General features: G+C 51.4%; 2 protein-coding genes across 4 annotated transcripts; one reads left to right on the top strand and one right to left on the bottom strand.

The window, feature by feature from the left end:
• Positions 1 to 4,186: 4,186 nt before the first annotated feature.
• Positions 4,187 to 10,789, bottom strand: MRRF (mitochondrial ribosome recycling factor). 3 transcript variants are annotated; one of them, XM_070955559.1, is made up of 7 exons: positions 10,728 to 10,789; positions 9,859 to 10,042; positions 9,017 to 9,166; positions 8,058 to 8,176; positions 6,798 to 6,889; positions 5,248 to 5,407; positions 4,187 to 4,711 (listed from the first exon to the last, which is right to left on the bottom strand). In XM_070955559.1, the coding sequence occupies exons 2-7, from the start codon at positions 10,019 to 10,021 to the stop codon at positions 4,634 to 4,636; spliced, it is 762 nt and encodes a 253-aa protein (XP_070811660.1). In that variant the 5' UTR covers positions 10,022 to 10,042; positions 10,728 to 10,789; the 3' UTR covers positions 4,187 to 4,633. The 3 variants fall into 3 exon arrangements, with proteins under 3 accessions (XP_070811660.1, XP_070811659.1, XP_070811661.1); XM_070955558.1 differs by lacking the exon at positions 10,728 to 10,789 and adding an exon at positions 10,633 to 10,693; XM_070955560.1 differs by lacking the exon at positions 10,728 to 10,789 and adding an exon at positions 10,194 to 10,326.
• Positions 10,790 to 10,888: 99 nt separating this feature from the next.
• On the top strand, positions 10,889 to 17,136 carry RBM18 (RNA binding motif protein 18). The gene is made up of 5 exons (XM_070955603.1): positions 10,889 to 11,172; positions 14,759 to 14,885; positions 14,978 to 15,064; positions 15,428 to 15,513; positions 16,364 to 17,136. Exons 1-5 carry the CDS (start codon positions 11,048 to 11,050, stop codon positions 16,521 to 16,523), a joined length of 585 nt encoding a protein of 194 aa, XP_070811704.1. The 5' UTR covers positions 10,889 to 11,047; the 3' UTR covers positions 16,524 to 17,136.
• Positions 17,137 to 17,328: the final 192 nt, after the last annotated feature.

The following is a 17,328-nucleotide window of genomic DNA, read 5'->3' as shown; positions in this document are numbered from 1 at the left end:
AGGATTTTGACAGGATGAATCCCGTCGCTAGCGGAGAACCCACTGGTCCAAAAAGCTGGTGGCCCAGCCTTTTGAGGAGAGGAAGGGGAGGGGTCTTTATTTTGGCAAGAAGTTAGTCTGGAGGGCCAGAGGCCTTGGGAGGGGAAGGCTTTTCAAGCTGCTGGAAGGCCAGCTGTTCTCACCGGAGTTGAGCCAAAGGCAAACTGGCCATCCAGGGATGGCAGCTCCATCAGAACAGACGGTGGTCCCTTCCCTGCCTGGTACCAATACTCAGAATGGGGGGGGGGGAGGGGGCCTTTGGACTCGGATGCTTCCGGAGGGAGGGAAAGGGGGGCAGGGGGTGGGCAGCCTTTAACAGGCCACAGATAAGAAATGAAAAGCCCAGGCTGGACAGGAAGTCTGGGAAGTGGAAACCCAATCAGCCAGGAATCAAATTCATCATGGACTCCGCCGTACCAGTCCCGCAGGTACCCCTGTCCCCCCCCCACCATCCGCTGCCCCTCCCCACCCCAAAAGAGATTCATTTCAGAGGCATAAATGCTTCCAGGTTGCAAGGGAGATGCCACAGGTCAAAAGAGCAGGCGGGGCAGGCAAGCTGGGCTCTGGATTGGGGGTGGGTGGGGGTCGCATGGCCCCCACTGGGCCATGCATTAGGGGATGATGGACCCTCCTGTTAAAGGCTGGAGGGCGTCAGGGCTGGCTTGGCTGTCCTGCTTAATGATGGTTTGTCCAGGGCACAAAAGATGTGAAATGAGGCTCACCATCCCTGGGGTTGGGCTCAAGCTATGAATTTACCATCGACCAGCTCGGGGGTCAGTTCTGGCTGCCCATGGGCTGGAAGAGGCCCCAGTGGGATGGGGAGCCCCACAGGCAGCTGCGGTCAAGGCCAGAGCATTGTTGGACCCCCTCCCCAAATCATAACCAGATCCTGGCTTAAACATTGTCTGATGCCTCTGCGCAAAGGAGCCGGTCTCCCCGATCCGGGTTTGATTCTCATTGGGACAACAAAGTTGCTGGGTGTTCCTGCCCCCTCCCCACATCGACTTTCTGGAAGTCAGGGGGGAAAATAAAACAGGTTAACCAAGCAGCTGCAAGGCAGCAATTTAGCGTATGGGATCATTTACCTGATTAGAGAGTTTATTTTATAGAAATTGCTTCAGAATGGGTCGGCGTCCGGGGAAGGGGCTAGCAAAGGCATCAGTCCCTCTATATGGGGGGGGGGGTGTGTGTGTGCAAAAGCCCCAGCCGCCAGGAAAGGCTTCCTTGCCCGTTGCTTCCGCGGCACGAGAGACCCTTAATTCAACACGGATTAAGAAGTCTTGCCAGGGGTAAGCCATGAAAAGGGATCTCCCTGGAGTTTCCTGCTGCTCCCCCAGGAAAAAGTGGATGGGATGCTCTCGGTAGCCAGGATAGTCAGATGTGACAGGTGAATGTGCAGGTAAAGGGTCCCTCCTAGAGGGGTTGTTGAAGTGTGGGGGGAGGGGCTCCATTCCTGCCACTTTCACCATTCTTGATCCTTCCTGGTATCATTGGCAGGGTTGATGAAGAACAGGAGGACGGGAAAGCAGAGTTGGCAGCTTCAAAGGGGCAAGATTTAACCCCCTCCCCTCAAAAGGGGGGCTATCTAGCCATAGGAAGTCCTTATTTATTTATTTATTTATTTATTTATTTATTTATTGTCGCATTTCTATGCCACCCCACTCCCAAGGGACTCCCTTTCCTCTCAACTGGCGAGTTTAACCTGGGTAGGGATGGAATGGGGAACTGCGAGAGAGTTGGGCTTGGCATGTGCCAACTTCAGCTAAGGCTCCCTGTTTAGCCACAAAAGGCGGTTTTGAACATGCCCCCCCACCCCGGTATGGCTTTCGTGGCACTGAAACGGCCGTTCTCTGCCTCACAGCTTCTACAGCCGCTGGCCCCGTTGATGCCAGCTGGTTTTGTAATCCGATTTATACCTCCAATCTGCACTGGAAAGAATTGGGACATTTTGGGAAATTTATCAAAAGGGAAGAAATAAGGAAGGAATAGAAGACAATGAAAAAGTAAAAGGTAAAGGTTCCCCTTGCACATATGTGCTAGTCTCGTTCCCGACTCTAGGGGGCGGTGCTCATCTCCGTTTCAAAGCCAAAGAGCCAGCACTGTCCGAAGACGTCTCCGTGGTCAGGTGGCCGGCATGACTCAATGCCAAAGGCGCACGGAACACTGTTCCCTTCCCACCAAAGGTGGTCCCTATTTTTCTACTTGCATTTTTTACCTGCTTTCGAACTGCTATGTTGGCAGAAGCTGGGACAAGTCACGGGAGCTCACCTTATTACGCGGCACTAGGGATTCGAACCGCTGAACTGCCAACCTTTTCAATTGACAAGCTCAGCGTTTTAGCCACTGAGCCACCATGTTAGGTTAGGACTCTCTAATTCTCTCTGTGCTGGCCCCTAACTTCCTGGGTAGCCCCCACCCACCTTCTGTCTGTCTGTCTGTCTGTCTCCATCCATCCATCACCCGTCATTGATATCTATCTATCTATCTATCTATCTATCTATCTATCTATCTATCTATCTATCTTCCACACTGAGAGCTTATGCACCAAAGACAAATTCCTTGTGTGTCCAATCACACTTGGCCAATAAAGAATTCTATTCTATTCTATTCTATTCTATTCTATTCTATTCTATTCTATTCTATTCTATTCTATTCTATTCTATTCTATAGCTATCCATTCCATCTATCTCATCTATCACCTATCTATGCATCCATCCATCCATCCATCCACCCATCCATCCTATCTATCCATCCATCCATCCATCCATCCACCCACCCACCCACCCACCCACCCACCCATATACCTGTCATTTATCCATTCACACACACACACACATTTACACAAATACAGGAGGAGATTTTAATGCGGGAAGTTCTCCCTTCATTTGCATGTGTTTGGCGCCTGGCACCACCACGGGTGCCGAGGTCAATTGAAACTCAAGAAAAAGAGGAGAAATTTTATGCAAAACTGTTGATTGCATTTGTATGTAATGAAACCATCCAATATTCATCCGCCTCTGGGCGCTAATCGGGAAGGAGAACCGGGGGACGGGAGAGTGGCTGGGAAGCTGTAATGAGCTTCTGTAGTGATTAAAAAAAGCACTTCAGCCCGCCGACAAGCCAGCCCGAAAGCGCCTCTAATCAACACTGAATTTCGGAGGCAAAGCGATTACGCCGCGTCTTTCCCCCTGCTCGGCACCCTGTCAGAGAGGGCCGCGCGCCTGGTAAACCCGGCCTGCCAAGCCCGCACAGCGCTCATTTGACAGGAGGCATGAAGAAGCACAATCAGGGAGCCAGGCGCCTCCGTCCCTCACACAAAAGCAATCGAGCCCTACCACCCCCTCCCAAAAAAAAACGAGGCTCAAAGGAGGAGTAATCACCTCTCTTTTGAACTTCCACATCGGCTGTGGCTGATGCGGCCTGCCGTCTTTCCTATCCAGCCCTGGGTTGGTTGTGTGTGTGTGTGTGTGTGTGTGTGTGTGTGTGTGTGTGTGTGTGTTTTTGGTTACATACCAGGCAAAATGATTGCTTGGTTATTGTTCAGCCTGGGCCGATGGCTGTATTCACACCCCTGGCACCCGCGTCCAGGTCCATCCTGCCAGGGAGTCAAGCGATTGCGTTGGCTTTCCTCCCCGCGTCTTTTCTTTCTGGCACACAGTGGACTCGCAAAAGGGTTTGGCAGGAAGCAAAAGAAACCAGAGTTTCTGTCTTTCGCAACAGGCCGGCTGTTTTTAATGCCCGGAGGCGTGCCATAGGTTCGCCATCACGACTATAGAGAGAAGTTTGGCTTCTGCTGCCACCGGCAATCATGCTGCCCTTTCTAGAGGGAACGGACCGTTCAGTGCGTCAGCAAGAGAAATACTCTTAATTTCAGCCTTCCAATAAGCCCAGGCTAGGTCTGGAGTATCCATTCACATGAGTCTTTGCGGCCACCACAACATAAAAGGGTAAAAGGCTGTCTTTGCGCCCTGCTGGCTGAGAAGGCAAACCAACATCCGTAGCTAGAAAGTGGGGAATCCAACTCATCTAAAATAAATGAGCTTGCCATTTCAGGAGAGAGTTTGGGGGGCGGGGGGGGCTCCCCAGGATGTGCCCGTTTCCATGCACTCTGGCGCTGCTCAAAAATGAGGGGTTCAACAAGGAGCCCTCAGGTCATTCAAACTGGCTTTATTTAATATAGGAAATTCCTGACCGATTTATGAAGCCCTCCCCTCCCCCCCCAAAAGCATCCTCAGTTTCTCAGGCAGGAGGGGCACAACAGACCATTAAATCGATGATTGTTCGTGATCCTTCTGTGATCCTAAATGGCTTCTGGGCCCGTGGCAGCAGGGCCACGCTATGCTGTTGACGACGACGGAGCTGAGATAACAACTATCAGGGAGCCAAACTCTCTTTTTCCGGCCCACCTCAAGGCTAAACCCCCTTCCTCGGTCCTGAGCTTTGATTCGCTGCCCAAAGTTGCTTCCCGCAGTTGAAAAATCACTACTGACCGTTTAGCCAGAAGAAAGCAACTTCTGGTGACCTCTGAGAGAGAGAGAGAGAGGGAGAGGGGGGGAGAGAGAGAGAGAGAGGGAGAGAGAAAGAGAGAGAGACCCTAGGAAAGCAGCTCCTTCGTCTTTGCAGCCAACAGCTTGTCCATTTCGACTGTGGCATCCTCGGTCATTTGCTGAATCTGAGGCAAATTGAGAAAAGAACGCTTTGTGAATTCTTCTTTTTTTAGAAATACGCCGACAGGTATCAAATAGCAACAATCACACAGAGATTTTCATGCGAAGCGTGAGAATGTAGGGATGTCCATCATCATCTTCTTCTAACGACCCCATAATCCCCTGCGGGGTGGAGTGTCCGGGAAACTGAATGGAGCTGAGTATTTACTAGCCGGATGCCCTTCCTGTCGCCAATGCGGAGTTTTGTTCCGCAGACAAATTCTCATCGTGCCCAGAGAGAGAAATAACCTGCCTCTACCTAGGATCGAACTCACAGACCTCCTGAGTAGGAGGCAAGAGCTCCACCTCTAGGCCACCGCACCACTCAAATGTAGGGACGTCCATCTTGGTCAGAAAAATAAAGGCCGGCCACCAAATGAGGACACGGCTGTCCAGAGGCAGGGAGACCTCTGATGTGAGATGACACATTTCCGTGTTCTGCGAGGGGCCCCTGCCAGATCAGGCCAGGCCAGCCTAGTGGTGAGCACCAGTCCCTCAGTACCTGCTTCTCTATCAATCGGATGGTGTCTTCCGACGTGGTGCTTTTGGATTTCTTCGTCTGGTTCATGGCCCCGGTGCGCACTTTGCGCAGGGACTCCTTGGCCTTGTGGGTGAGCTGCTTGGCGACCGTGGCCAGGTTCTCCCTGTGTTCGCGGGTGATTCTGACGGGAGAAAAGCGAAGGAGAAAAGGACCCTCTTGGGATGAGCCTAAACCTTCCACGGCACGGTGGAGCCGTGCATGAAAATGCCCAGAGATGCAAATTTGAAAACAATGGAGAAAATGTTTGAAAGATTAAGAAGGCTGAACCTCACAGAAGGAAGAGGCAGCTGGAGGATGGCAGGAGTGGCTGCAAGGTATTTTGGAATAATATCGGACAAGAGTTTGCACTTCTGGCTTCTTTTAATGACTGGAGTTTCTGGAGCTGTGGAGATCACGCCCTTGCCTCAGCAGACACGATTTGGGTGGCACCCTCCCTCAGGAGGCAGCCTGGCAATCAAACCCCTGGGGCTCGTCCCCCAAAAGAGTGACAGTGGCCAGTTAAAAGCGAAGAAAGTGGGAGAGGGAGCTGCTCAGATCTCCTCTGTTTTGCCTGTTCTCCTCCTCTCCAGGAATCCAGATTGGAAGATGACCTGGGAGCATGTTAACAATCAGGCTGCTGCAATTAGGAGGATAATAGCCGCCTCCTTCAGAATTGGAGGAGGGGGAGAAGGGACGGCCGAGAGGGGCAGGAGACCAGGGACTGGATTGGATTGGGAGGGGGGGCAAAGGGATCCCATTCCATCTCCTTCCGTCCCAAACGCACCATTGGCTTTTCTTAAAGAGAGTCGGGCTGAATAACCGCACTCTTCATGGGCTGGTGCTAAGGGGCAGTCCACAGCTTTCAATGTGAGCATCCACACAAACAGCCGACCGGCTTCCTTTGTTTAAACGTAATTTAAAATACCAAAGCACCTTGCGAAAACGTCAGCAAACCAGGCAGGTTTGAAAAGTTGCCTTAAAGGGATATTTGAAATGGCCTGACAGAGCAAGCAAGTCTTTGGCAGGCCTAGCAAGAAGAGATGGAAAGCTGCCTTGCAATGGGAAAATTCTGGGGTGCCACACTAGGCAGCCCCCGACAAGAGCTCTTTCACACATACACCCCTCTTCCGAAGCGTGGAAGGAGACAAGAAGAGGATCTGGCCCAGTGATGGGATGCTCCCGGTTCGGGCGAGCCGGTAGTGGTGATGATGTGACGTCAGCGAACCGGTTCTCTATGACTGTGAGCTGGGCCCTCCCACCCTCCCCCGCGTTATTCCTGCCTTTATTTCTCGTTTTTTAGCCCAGCTGATAGGCGCTGCAGAGAGGATTGCTGTGCCTCAGCTGGGCAGAAATCTAATGCGCTTGCGCAGAGCGGAAGTTCGGCGTGCGTGCGAGCAAACCGAGAGAACTGGTGGTAACACCGCTTGGAACCCACCACTGATCTGGCCATCCTAAGGGGCCATTCAGCAGGCAAAATCGCCCGAGGTGTTTTGGCCAGGGAGGGACTGAGAGGAGGCGGCTGAGTGGCTTACTTGGGAACTGGCACGCGAATCAACAGCCCATCCGCTTCCGGGTTGAGATTCATCCCGCTCTGTTGGATCGCCTTGACGGCCGCAGCTGTGCTCTGCAACAACGCAGAGATAGAGAGGGGAAAAAATGGCAGGGGGAATTAGCAAATAATTATTACCAGATGCCAAGACTCCCCATCGGCGGAGAGCAATCCATCTTGACAGAACATGGAAACATTTAGTTTGGTTACCGGCGAGACCAGGAAGTTACATCGGCCCCTTTGATCAAACTGAATTGCAAGCTGCAGAGTCCCCCCCCACCCCCCACCCTTTCCTCCTGCCCCCAGGATCGAAGATATTGGTGTAGAGGCTTCGGGTGGGGTGGGGAAGAAGGAGACGGACCAGGCAAATGAGGGAGAAAGCAGAAAGGAAGATGGAAACCATCTTGACGGTTTGAGGCAACGCAGATAGCAAAGGAGGCAGCAAATCCTCCCGGGGGGCTCCGGACTCTTGCAAGATGGAGGAGGAAAGCAGATGAAGGATTCCAGGATGGGCCTTTGGCTGCCAAAGCCCTCACGTGGTCCTGTTTGGGGCTTAGAGGGAAGGCCTCAATCACGTTAACTCGTTCCACATTGCACCGGGCAAGTGTGAAAATAAAGGGGATTAGCACCAGGCCTGTTCTTCACATCTCTGGATTTTCTGGCAGGCAGTTGCTGGAAACCTCTGTGCCCCCCCCCGCCCCCGCCTTTCCTCCCCCAGGCTCAGCCTTTGTGCCACACGCAGCCCTTCGGCAGCCAGCAAAGCGAGGGCCGTGGGCTCTCCCCTGCATCAGAGGCGCCTAAGCTGGCCCTGACTCTCCTTTTGCATTTCTTAGCTCATTTCTCTTAACAGAAAACACCCTGTTTTGTTCTCTTCGGGGTTAAGAGAGGAGTGACAAAGCAAGGAAACACAACTCAAAAAACTCCCTGTCCTTGGAAAGCTTCCCTGCTCCTTTCTGCTCTGTTAATCCTCTTCCTCCAAAACAAATGTGGTTGCGTGGTTTGGTTCTGCACAAGCTCTGATGTCATTCATCACTTATGCAGTGATATCGAAGGGTGGAAGCCAAAAAAAGGATCTCTGCTCCCGAGGAACTTGCAGTCGGAGCCACCGCAGGCGCAAAGGCAGTTGTCCTGGCAGCCACAAGCGGGCAGGAAGCCAAAGAGGGAACAGTAGCATTTTCCACACCCAGGGGGTTCCTGGGAGGTTTGGATCTGCCAGGGGGGAAGGAACAAGAAATCTACTCACTTCTGGAAAGCTGCTCATGTTGACCACAAGAAGTTGTGCCGAATGCTGGGAGATTTGTGCAAGCTGGCTCAATGGAAATTTCCCATCCTTGGTGGTCACGATGATCGAATCAAGAGCCCCTGAAATGAAAAATACAACGGCAGGGAAACCCTTTGCGATTCCGACTCAGGTGTTAGCGTTCCTCCCCTCTTTAGAATTGTGGTTTTCATCTTGTATCGCTTTGGGATCAACCTGAAAGGCTCTCGATATTCAGCTCCTTCTAAAAAAAATATACAGAAGTAAAAACATCCGCAAAACAGGGTCTGTTGCAAATGGCTGGCTTCTGAATTATCCGATGCCTGTTAAAAATCCACCCGTATGTTCCCATTCCCTGGTTCTTTCAGGCAGAAGAGAATGACTGTAACCTTGTTGCTGATATCCTTAAGATTTACATTGACTGTTTCCCTATGACTATCATTAAGTGTTGTACCTTATGGTTCTTGACAAACGTATCTTTTCTTTTATGTACACCGAGAGTGTACGCACCAAAGACAAATTCCTTGTGTGTCCAATCGCACTTGGCCAATAAAGAATTCTATTCTATTCCATTCCATTCCATTCCATTCCATTCCATTCCATTCCATTCCATTCCATTCCACGTTCTCTTTCATTACATCCTGAACCTTCACGTGGTCTAGGGCAGGGTCTCCAACCTTGGCAACTTTAAGACTTGTGGATTTCAACTCCCAGCTTTGCTGGCTGAGGAACTCTGGGAGTTGAAGTCCACAAGTCTTAAAGTTGCCAAGGTTGGAGACCCCTGGTCTAATGGGATCCTTGAGTAAGAGCCAGGCAAAAAACAACAACAACAACAGAATTTTAAGCAGCAGGATATTTTAAAGTTTGATATGAACATATATGTGCTGTTGGGCAAGAAAATAACATGAGCAGCGCCCTAAAAGCTGCAGAGAGAAATTGCTCACCTGGGTTGGTTCTGATGCTCAAAGTTTTGTTGAAATTTTCCTGCAGGGTTTTGACCACCGAGCTCATCTCTTCGTTTAACTCTTCCAGGCTGATGATGTCCTCTACCAAGGCGGTGTTGATGTTGACGCGGACCTGACCTTTTCCTTTAGCTGCAGAGAGCAGAGAGCAGAGCCAAGTAGTTTGCTGACTCGGGGCTTCTTCGGGCCTCCTTCGGAAGCACCCTTGAAGCAAGGCCGTCTGTTCCACATAGTGACCTCTGCTAACCCCATCCCACCCTCCATCATTAGAGAAGATTAAGCATCCTCCTATCGCTCTCTCATCCTGGGCTCCAAAGCCCTAAAGGTTTTGGATGGATACCTGTGGAGATTCTCAATCATCCAGGCCAGGGCTGCCCCAAAAGTGCTTTCCCAAAAGACAAATGGAACTTTCTTGGGGGGGTTTTTCACCCTAGAAAATATTTTGCTTCTCATCCAAGAAGAACTGAAAAAGCTTCTGGTTTGGGAGGTGAAATGTTTTCAAGGAAAAAGAAAACAAGAAAGTTCAATTGCCTTTTGGGAAAGCGCCTCTGGGACTTTTGAGGAGGGAGCATTTCAACCCTTGGATCCAACTGTCTCCCCCTTTGATGTACTACCCACAACAACTTCTTTGAAGTAATACAACTGTCAGTTATGGGATTTATAGGTTATAGGATCAGGAATAGAGCGACTTTAGTCTGTGTATGTTTTCTTCTGTTGGAGATGGTGAGCCTCCCTAAAAGGGGGAAGGAAAGGGGGAATTGGAGGCGGTGGTCCCAAGGGGCCCTTCTGCTTCCTTGACCTTTGACACCCACAGCTTTCCTCACCTTTAGCCTTCTTTGTGGCCAGGGTCCTGACTTGTGGGGTCTCGAGGGTCCGGCCCTCTTGGGAGCCCAGCAGCAGGAGGGGCCTGGGCTTCAGAGGGGCTTGCCAGGGGGGCCGACAGAGCAGGGCAGGCAACCGCCGGAGACTTCGGAGGGGCCCGGCCATGGCGCTACCACTGTTGCCCACCTGCAAAAGAGAGCAGAGCTTCGGTTAGTCATAATCATAAGTTTATTTGTCAAGCATATATAAGATAACAGGTAAAAGTATAAACATAATTTGAATACATGAAAAGAGTAAGTAAAAAGGAATATTAGGCCAGGCACGCTGGTGCACTTACGCACGCCCCTTATAGTCCTTGTTAGTCTGTGCCCCCTTGCTTGGTTAGCTGTCCCAAGGAGACAGCTGGGGGGGGGTGTCATTGCAGAGTGAAAGCAGGCCCCTCCTCTGCAGGGAACCCCCCCCTCCCAAAGCTCCTGGTTTTTCAAAGTGAGTTGAGACCCTTGCCCTCCTTCCCCAAATGATGACCCTATTAAAATATCAGCATTAACAGCAGCCGCACAACTTGGCTTGCTTGGAGACCAGGAGCCCCCCCCCGAATGGGGAGGGTGGGGGGAGGGTGGCCTTCCCTGCAAACCTGCCTCCCAGCCAAGCTGAATTTCTATTAATAATAATAATAATATTTTAATATATGAATCATAATAATAATTTGGGGAAGGAGGAGGGCACAGACCCCCCCCCCAACCACTATGATGGAAGTGGATTAAATCTATACTTGCCAAAAAGTGGGGTCTTCCCTTCTTCCGGCCCCGCCCACTTCCAGGACACGCCCCCTCGGTGCCTCCCTCCCTCCCTCTCTCCCCCCCCCACTCACCCCCAGCGCCGCTCCCGCTTCCTCGCCTCTATGGAGCAAGCAAGACAGAGGCGTGTGGAGAGGAGGGGGGGGGCTGTCGCACGGCCGTGACGTCATTCCTCCCGCGCGGCTGCTGCTGACGTCAACGCCGCGCGCCGCCGCGCGCCCCTTGGCGCGGGGGAGTGACGCGCGCGCGGAGCAGAGAGGCGCTGAGGAGGAGGAGGCGGCGATCGCGGAGGAGGAGCAGAAGGGGGCTGCACTCTGCACATGCCCAGAGGCGCGGGGTCTTCCTCACTCGCCCTCTCGGGAGGCTCGGAGGGGCGGACAACCGTGGGGCCCGGATGGCGGGCGCGGGCCGAGCCCCTCCGCAGAGCCTCCGCCTGGAGAACGCCTCGCTGCTGTCCGAGGGGGCCCTGCAGGACGGGCACCGCCTGTGGATCGGGAACCTCGACCCCAAGATCACCGAGTGAGTCCGCCGGGGAGGAGAGGGGGGGGGCGGTGGTTGGGGGGGCAGGGCGGCCCCTCAGCCCCTCTGGGGTGGAGCCAAGCCCCCCCCCACCCGAAGGAGGAGGAGGAGGGAGGCAGACCCCCTGGTGTCTCCTGCCGCCCCCCCCTCCCCACCATCCCCTCTCCGAGCTGCTTCTGAGCCCCTGGGACGGCTGGCCTTGGTCCCCACCCTCAGGACCCCGTGGGGGGAAAGACCCCCCTCCCTCCCCAGCCAAAAGACCCTCCCCAGCAGCCCCTCTTTCTGGATTGTTTCTGAACCCCTTTTCCTTGCCTTGGTCCACTGGGGTGGGGTGGGGAAGCCCTCCAAGGGAGCAATTGCAGCCCCCCCCCCTCCCCGGGCAAGAGACCCTCCTCGGGTCCCCTCTTGGGGCTGTTCTGCTGCTGAGCCCCTTTCCTTGCCTGGGACGGCTGGCCTTTGTCCCCTTGATCAGGACCCCGGTGGGTGGGTGGGTGGGGGGAGCGCTGTGCAGCCCCCTCCAAAGGAGCAAAGGCAAACTCACCCCCACCCCACCATCTCTAAGGCTGCAGCTGCCTGTGGCTCCCCCCCCCCCCACCCGCTCTGTTTCTGGTGGCATCAAACACGAAGTGGGTGCACGTTTGACATTCCCTTGGCCTCCCATGATTAGTGCATTTAAATTGCCTGGTAACATGTTTGAGCCCCTTGAAGTGGGGCAATTAAACACCGAGGAGGAGGAGGAGGAGGAGGCGAGCTTGATTGCCGGGAGGGAGATTAGCCAGCGGCATTGGGACAACCGTTTTTCCTCCCCCTCCCACCCCCACTTTGCCAAACAATCTCCGATTTATGCATTCCAAGTGGCTGTCTTGTCTTATCTCCCCGATATTGTCTGCCTCTCAGCTGTGGAAGCAATTTTTGCCCGGCTCCGTCTTCTTCTCCCATCGGCAAGTGCTTTTTTTGTTCCAAGTGCTCTTCTTTTCAGCTGGGCAGGGTCCTAATCGCGCCTCTAAGTGGGAATCCGTCATTAATGCCCTCTTGACGAGGATTCATTCAGGGCTGCGCTAACCGGCCTCTTCTCTGTTTTGCATTAATTACCATTTTTTGGCTCAGTGTTTGTATTGCTGAGGCTTCTCGGGGTTGAGCAATTTGTGGCGGCTGCTCAACTGATGGGCGCTCGCAAAAAGGGAGGCTTTTCAGCGCATGAATTTGTGTTGTGAAGTTTTTTGGAAGTTAAAAGCATCTCCGAACACAAGCGTACCGACGGGGCCAGTTGGATTGGCAGGCTTGGGAATCTGAGATTCCATCCAAAAAAAACAGGCATTGTGTGCATCACTGCCCTGGCTATTACAGCAGTTGCTTAGAGTTTTTAGTTTCTGCAAAATGATGTGCAATTTGATGAAGGTACGAAAACCCTTTGAGGTCTCCCAATCAGGTGCAAAATGGAACCTTTGGCATTGAGCCCACTTGATTTACGTTTTATGGCACAACAGAATTTACCTCCCTCAGTATTTTCACCCATTCAGAATAACAGAACAGAAGCTTCCGCGGTGCCCTTTCTGGCCCACTTTTGTGAGTTTCAGTTTGCTTCCGTTCACCTGTCTTCCAGGTGAGAATTCTGCCCTTCTGTGTTGATAAAACCTGTTTGCATTGCTTCCCTTAAGGGAAGCGAGGGGGGCCTCTTTACAGGCAAGAGGCCTCTCCACCTCTCCCTTGAAGGTCCACCCTGAGGAATTGTCCTCGCGTAAATGGCTTTAGCATGTGGCTGGGGCCATTCCCATATCCTTAGACGAGCATTGTTTGAAGCAACCTTCAACTCGGCATTTGAATAGCGCTTAGGGTGCCAGGAGGAAAACTGGCGGAAAAGGAAATGGGACTTGGACAGATTGTCTGGCCTGTGTTTTGGATGGCAGGAAGTAGGAACGGGGCCTACTCTCCTTCCTCTGCCTGGGGCTTCTGGTCCCAGGTACCCCATCAAAATAGCTCTGGTAATTTTCAGCAGCCCGACTTCCTGTTCCCTGTCTGTAATGCAGCTCTTCCCTTACTCAGAAACGATTTTAGCACCTTGTAAGTAACGGTCAACAATGTCGGAAGTGGGAAGTGAGAATCGGGCAGAGAGAGGGATTTGTAGAGGCAAATACTTACAGGTAGCTCCTAATCAACAAAGCAAGATCTGTGCAAATACAGATTCAGGAATTCAACAACTATTTTGTTGCTTCTCTGTCTAGCATGACAATTTGCCCTAAATAATATTCTTTCCTTGAGAATCCCGAAATCGAGTGTCGTAGGTTCCACAACAAGCAGCTCTGTGGAGAGAGGATCCTATATTAACCAAACATTCGAACTCCTGCCTGTCATTTCTTTTTCTTTAGACTCCAGATATGTTCATCTTGTGGTAGAAGAAAGTCAGAAATGGACTAGGCAAAGTGGGCAAGGAAAGATGCCAGGGACATTCTTAACCGCCCATACCAGAATCCTGCCGTCACTGAGCCTGGGGATTCACAAGCTCATTCCCTGGCACTCGGGTGGATGTGACTGAACGTTTCCCTGCCTTTCCCCTGGCCTGGAATTTAAGCAGGGAGACTTGGAAATTGCCGCTTTCCTCCGTTGCACTTTTGGGAGGCAACCCAGGGAAAGCCCCACATTGAATTCGGATGAATTTCAGGCTGATGAACCCAGACAAACAGGCCACAAAGTTGCCAAAGGAAATCTAGTCAGGTTCCTCAAGGCGAGTTGCTAGATGTTTTTCGTTTTGAGAACAGGATGAGCTGCGGCCGTTTGGGACTAAGGAAAACAAGCACATTTGCCAAAGAGAGGAGATAGTGGGGGGGGGAGGCAGGGGGCAGAGGGAGAATAGGGGTGTTTTTATGCTTCTAACAATAGCTAATAAATCTTGAGATGACTTCCAGAAATAAGTAAGCCTAAGTTATATGGCATGTCTTCGTGGCTCAAAATGTTTCTCGGCTTATTGTAGGGACGATGCCCGCAAATTAGCTACCATATAAGGATAGATTATAGAAAAAAGAGTATTGTGGTTTAACTGTAGAGAGAGAGAGAGGTTAAAATATGGCTGTACTTATAATTGTCCGGAAGAATATCAGAAGCCACCTCTTTTCTGCCTTTTCTCTACTTTTCTTCAACTCTTTTCTCACACTTTTTTTTGCTTTCTCTTCGCTTTTTTCCATTTTCTTTTTTCCTTACTTTATAAATTGGGCCAGCTTACACACACACACACCCCATTCCTGGAAAATATCTGTGATTACCTGCTTTGAGAGACTGCTTCCATTCCTGGAATTTTCTCAGTCATTTCAAGGAAATGTCTGCGTTGGTGGGATCCCACAGGAAGAGGTACAGCTGGCCAGGGAAGCTGTGGATTCCCTTCACTCCCCAAAGGTCCCCGATGACCCCGTGTTGGCCCTACAATATTCCATTTGGCCACCTGACCCTGGACGTCAGCTTTTGGCCGCCGTCCTGAAATGCCTTCAGGCAAAAAAAAAAGAAGAGAAAAAAGAAAGAAAGGACAAACGTAGCTTTTCTTCTTTAATTGGGTTTCCATAACAGAATTGTTCATCTCCTTTATCCTCTCTTCCAGATATCACCTCCTCAAACTCCTGCAGAAATTCGGCAAAGTGAAGCAGTTCGACTTCCTCTTCCATAAGTCGGGAGTCCTGGAGGGGCAGCCCAGGGGCTACTGCTTTGTGAACTTCGAGACCAAGCAGGTAGGTTGAGCCTTTGCTTCACTTAGGTCAGGCCTTCAGACGTCTCTCTGGCCCAGCAGCCTTTCTCAAGGGATTTTTTTTTTCTCCCTCAGGAGGCAGAACAGGCCATCCATTGCCTCAACGGGAAGCTGGCGCTCTCCAAGAAGCTGGTAGTGCGGTGGGCTCACGCCCAGGTCAAGGTGAGCCTGTTCCCTGTCTCTGCCAGTGTCAGAGTAGGCCCCACTTTCTTCCCCCCGACAACAGGCTGCTGTTCCTTCACATCTCTGTGAAGTTGGTTGAGCTGCACAACAATCTTCATGTCCAGCACACGGTCTTGAGGAAGACTTCCTGAGGCCGGTTGCCTATTAAACAGCCACAGGGGAAAAGCCCTGTGGAAACCAACCTTTGCTTTTTTAATGAGTTTAACCAATATTACTTGACCTCCCGTGAGGTTCCATCATGACTAAAAATAGCCCATTGGTGCCACCGTCTGAAGGGCCACAAGGACATGCCTGCTTCAGCTGGGGGGTTAATTTCTGCTCTTTCTCCCCCCTCCCTGCCAGAGGTATGACCAGAATAAGAACGAGAAGACCCTTCCCATCAGCCTGGAGCCGTCTTCCAGCACCGAGACCCCCCAGTCCAACCTGAGGTAAGGTCTGCCTCTTAATTGTGGGAGGGGGGGAAACGGTCCTTTGACAATCAGCTAGAACAGACAGGACCCCCGAAAAGCAGAAGAGGGTTTTTTTGGTCCTGGACATTCTCCGTCCTAACATCTGGCTTCCCCTAGTTTAAAGAGTTTTCTTTTGAAGAAGCTTCAAGCTTTATGGCTGAATAGGGAAAGGACGCAAGCTTCATTTTTGCGGACTTTTATCTGGCACTGCGGTCGGAAGTAAAGCTGACTTTGAAAAGGCTGAACTTGCGAGCTCCCATTATTTTATTTCATGGGTTTCCTGGTAATGGTACTTCTTAGCTGCCTTTCAACCAATAACAACTTTGCCGTGTATCGTGTGTCATGGCTAGCTGTGGCTGAATTGTTATCTAAAAAGAACTTTTCTATATAAAATGGGGAAAAGGAGACAGGGCAGCTGAGGTTCGCCGAGTGCCAAGTAGCACAGAACACAGGAACACCTTCATTTGCTAACCTCAAATCCTTGAATGAACGTGGTGTCACCTGGCTATTCAGAGGGGCCAGGGACAGCGCCGGGGGCTCTTCTGGAGGAATGAGCCATCAGCAGAGCTTTCTCCCAGCAACCGGACAACCTCAATCTGCAGAATTAAATGCACCTCTGAGGGAGTGAGCATGTGGGACTCACAGCCACGGGAGCACGTGTGGGGATTGGGCGATTAAAGAAAAAGGACCTGGAGGAGGGTGTGGCTTGAACCCAGAGACAGCTGGGGGGGTGGATGGGAAACTAGCTCCTGCATGCATGGGCTTCTGACTCTAAATCCAGGCCACAGACAGGATGACGTTTCAGCCGCCTCTCTAATTCACTCTGCAGCGTCAGTACAAAAATCAAAGCCATTGAAACCAAGCTGAAAATGATGTCGGAGAATCCCGACGCGGAGTTTCCACCGGCGGCCCCCTACACCTACTTCAAGGCCCCCGAGAAAAAACGGACTGGCCCCTACTCCAGAGCTGCTTGGAAGTCCAAGAGATGATGAGGGGTGCTGTCGGCACCGTCCTCTGGCACTCTCGGCTGATGGAAAGCCAGGATTGGCGCTGCCCCGTCTTGGCCTTGTGTGGGACTGCTGCTCCTTTGCACACACGGAAGTCAACACTCTTCGGAGGAAACCGATTGTAACACATCCATAAATCTGTGTAGAACTTCTCCAACAAACTCGACTGGTTTAGTAGTAAAACCAGATTCCCCCCCCCCCCCACTCCCGTGTGGCTAGCTAAATGCAGCTCCAAAGTCCAAGACATGTGTTTGCGTGTTTCAGTATGTTTTCACCACTTCAGTATTTGTTTTGACCTGAAGATAACAAAGAGTTCTGATGAACTGATGGTCTGTCCAGAATATTCTCTCTATCCAGTAGAAAAAAAGGTGCTTTCGGTTGCCTGATCTTTCCAAGCAAGAGAAAATCAGAGTTTCTTGCACCTTGAAACCCAGGAAACTCCGAAAGGGGGCAATGAAATTGGTAATATTTGTCTGTGAGTAACAGCTGCATTGAACACATCTGGGCATCGGTGTATCCATTCTTTTTTTTTTCTTTTTCTTTTTTTTTAAGGGAACATCACAGGAATAAACTTTTAAAAGTGCACCTTGTTAAACTTGGATCATTTATCAAAGTCTCTAATTTCAAAACTGGTAAATTAATCAGAATTGGGGTGATTTTTTTAAAAAAACAAAATGTCTGTGATTAAGCATGGGAAGGACCAGCCAAAGAATTGGAGTGGAGAAATAGGGAAAATGTTAGCCTTAGGAGCAGCCAGGGATGCTGGGAGGAAAGACGCTGGGAGCTC

This window comes from Pituophis catenifer, unplaced genomic scaffold (genome assembly GCF_029215685.1).
Source record: "Pituophis catenifer annectens isolate HBS135680 unplaced genomic scaffold, rPitCat1.0.hap2 SCAF_17, whole genome shotgun sequence".
Lineage (NCBI taxonomy): Eukaryota > Metazoa > Chordata > Lepidosauria > Squamata > Colubridae > Pituophis > Pituophis catenifer.
The sequence above is the reverse complement of the archived record's forward strand: the minus strand, read 5'-3'. Positions and strand labels throughout refer to the sequence as shown.

What these genes read in the sequence shown, in the direction of transcription:
- MRRF (XM_070955559.1), bottom strand. Translation starts at nt 10,021, where the DNA reads ATGGCCGGGCCCCTCCGAAGTCTCCGGCGGTTGCCTGCCCTGCTCTGT. An exon ending in GAGCATCAGAACCAACCCAG is followed by an intron (nt 8,177 to 9,016) that starts GTGAGCAATTTC and finishes TTTTCATTTCAG; the next exon opens with GGGCTCTTGATTCGATCATC. An exon ending in ACATGAGCAGCTTTCCAGAA is followed by an intron (nt 6,890 to 8,057) that starts GTGAGTAGATTT and finishes GCGTTGTTGCAG; the next exon opens with AGCACAGCTGCGGCCGTCAA.
- RBM18 (XM_070955603.1), top strand. Translation starts at nt 11,048, where the DNA reads ATGGCGGGCGCGGGCCGAGCCCCTCCGCAGAGCCTCCGCCTGGAGAAC. An exon ending in TGAACTTCGAGACCAAGCAG is followed by an intron (nt 14,886 to 14,977) that starts GTAGGTTGAGCC and finishes TTTCTCCCTCAG; the next exon opens with GAGGCAGAACAGGCCATCCA. An exon ending in ACCCCCCAGTCCAACCTGAG is followed by an intron (nt 15,514 to 16,363) that starts GTAAGGTCTGCC and finishes TTCACTCTGCAG; the next exon opens with CGTCAGTACAAAAATCAAAG.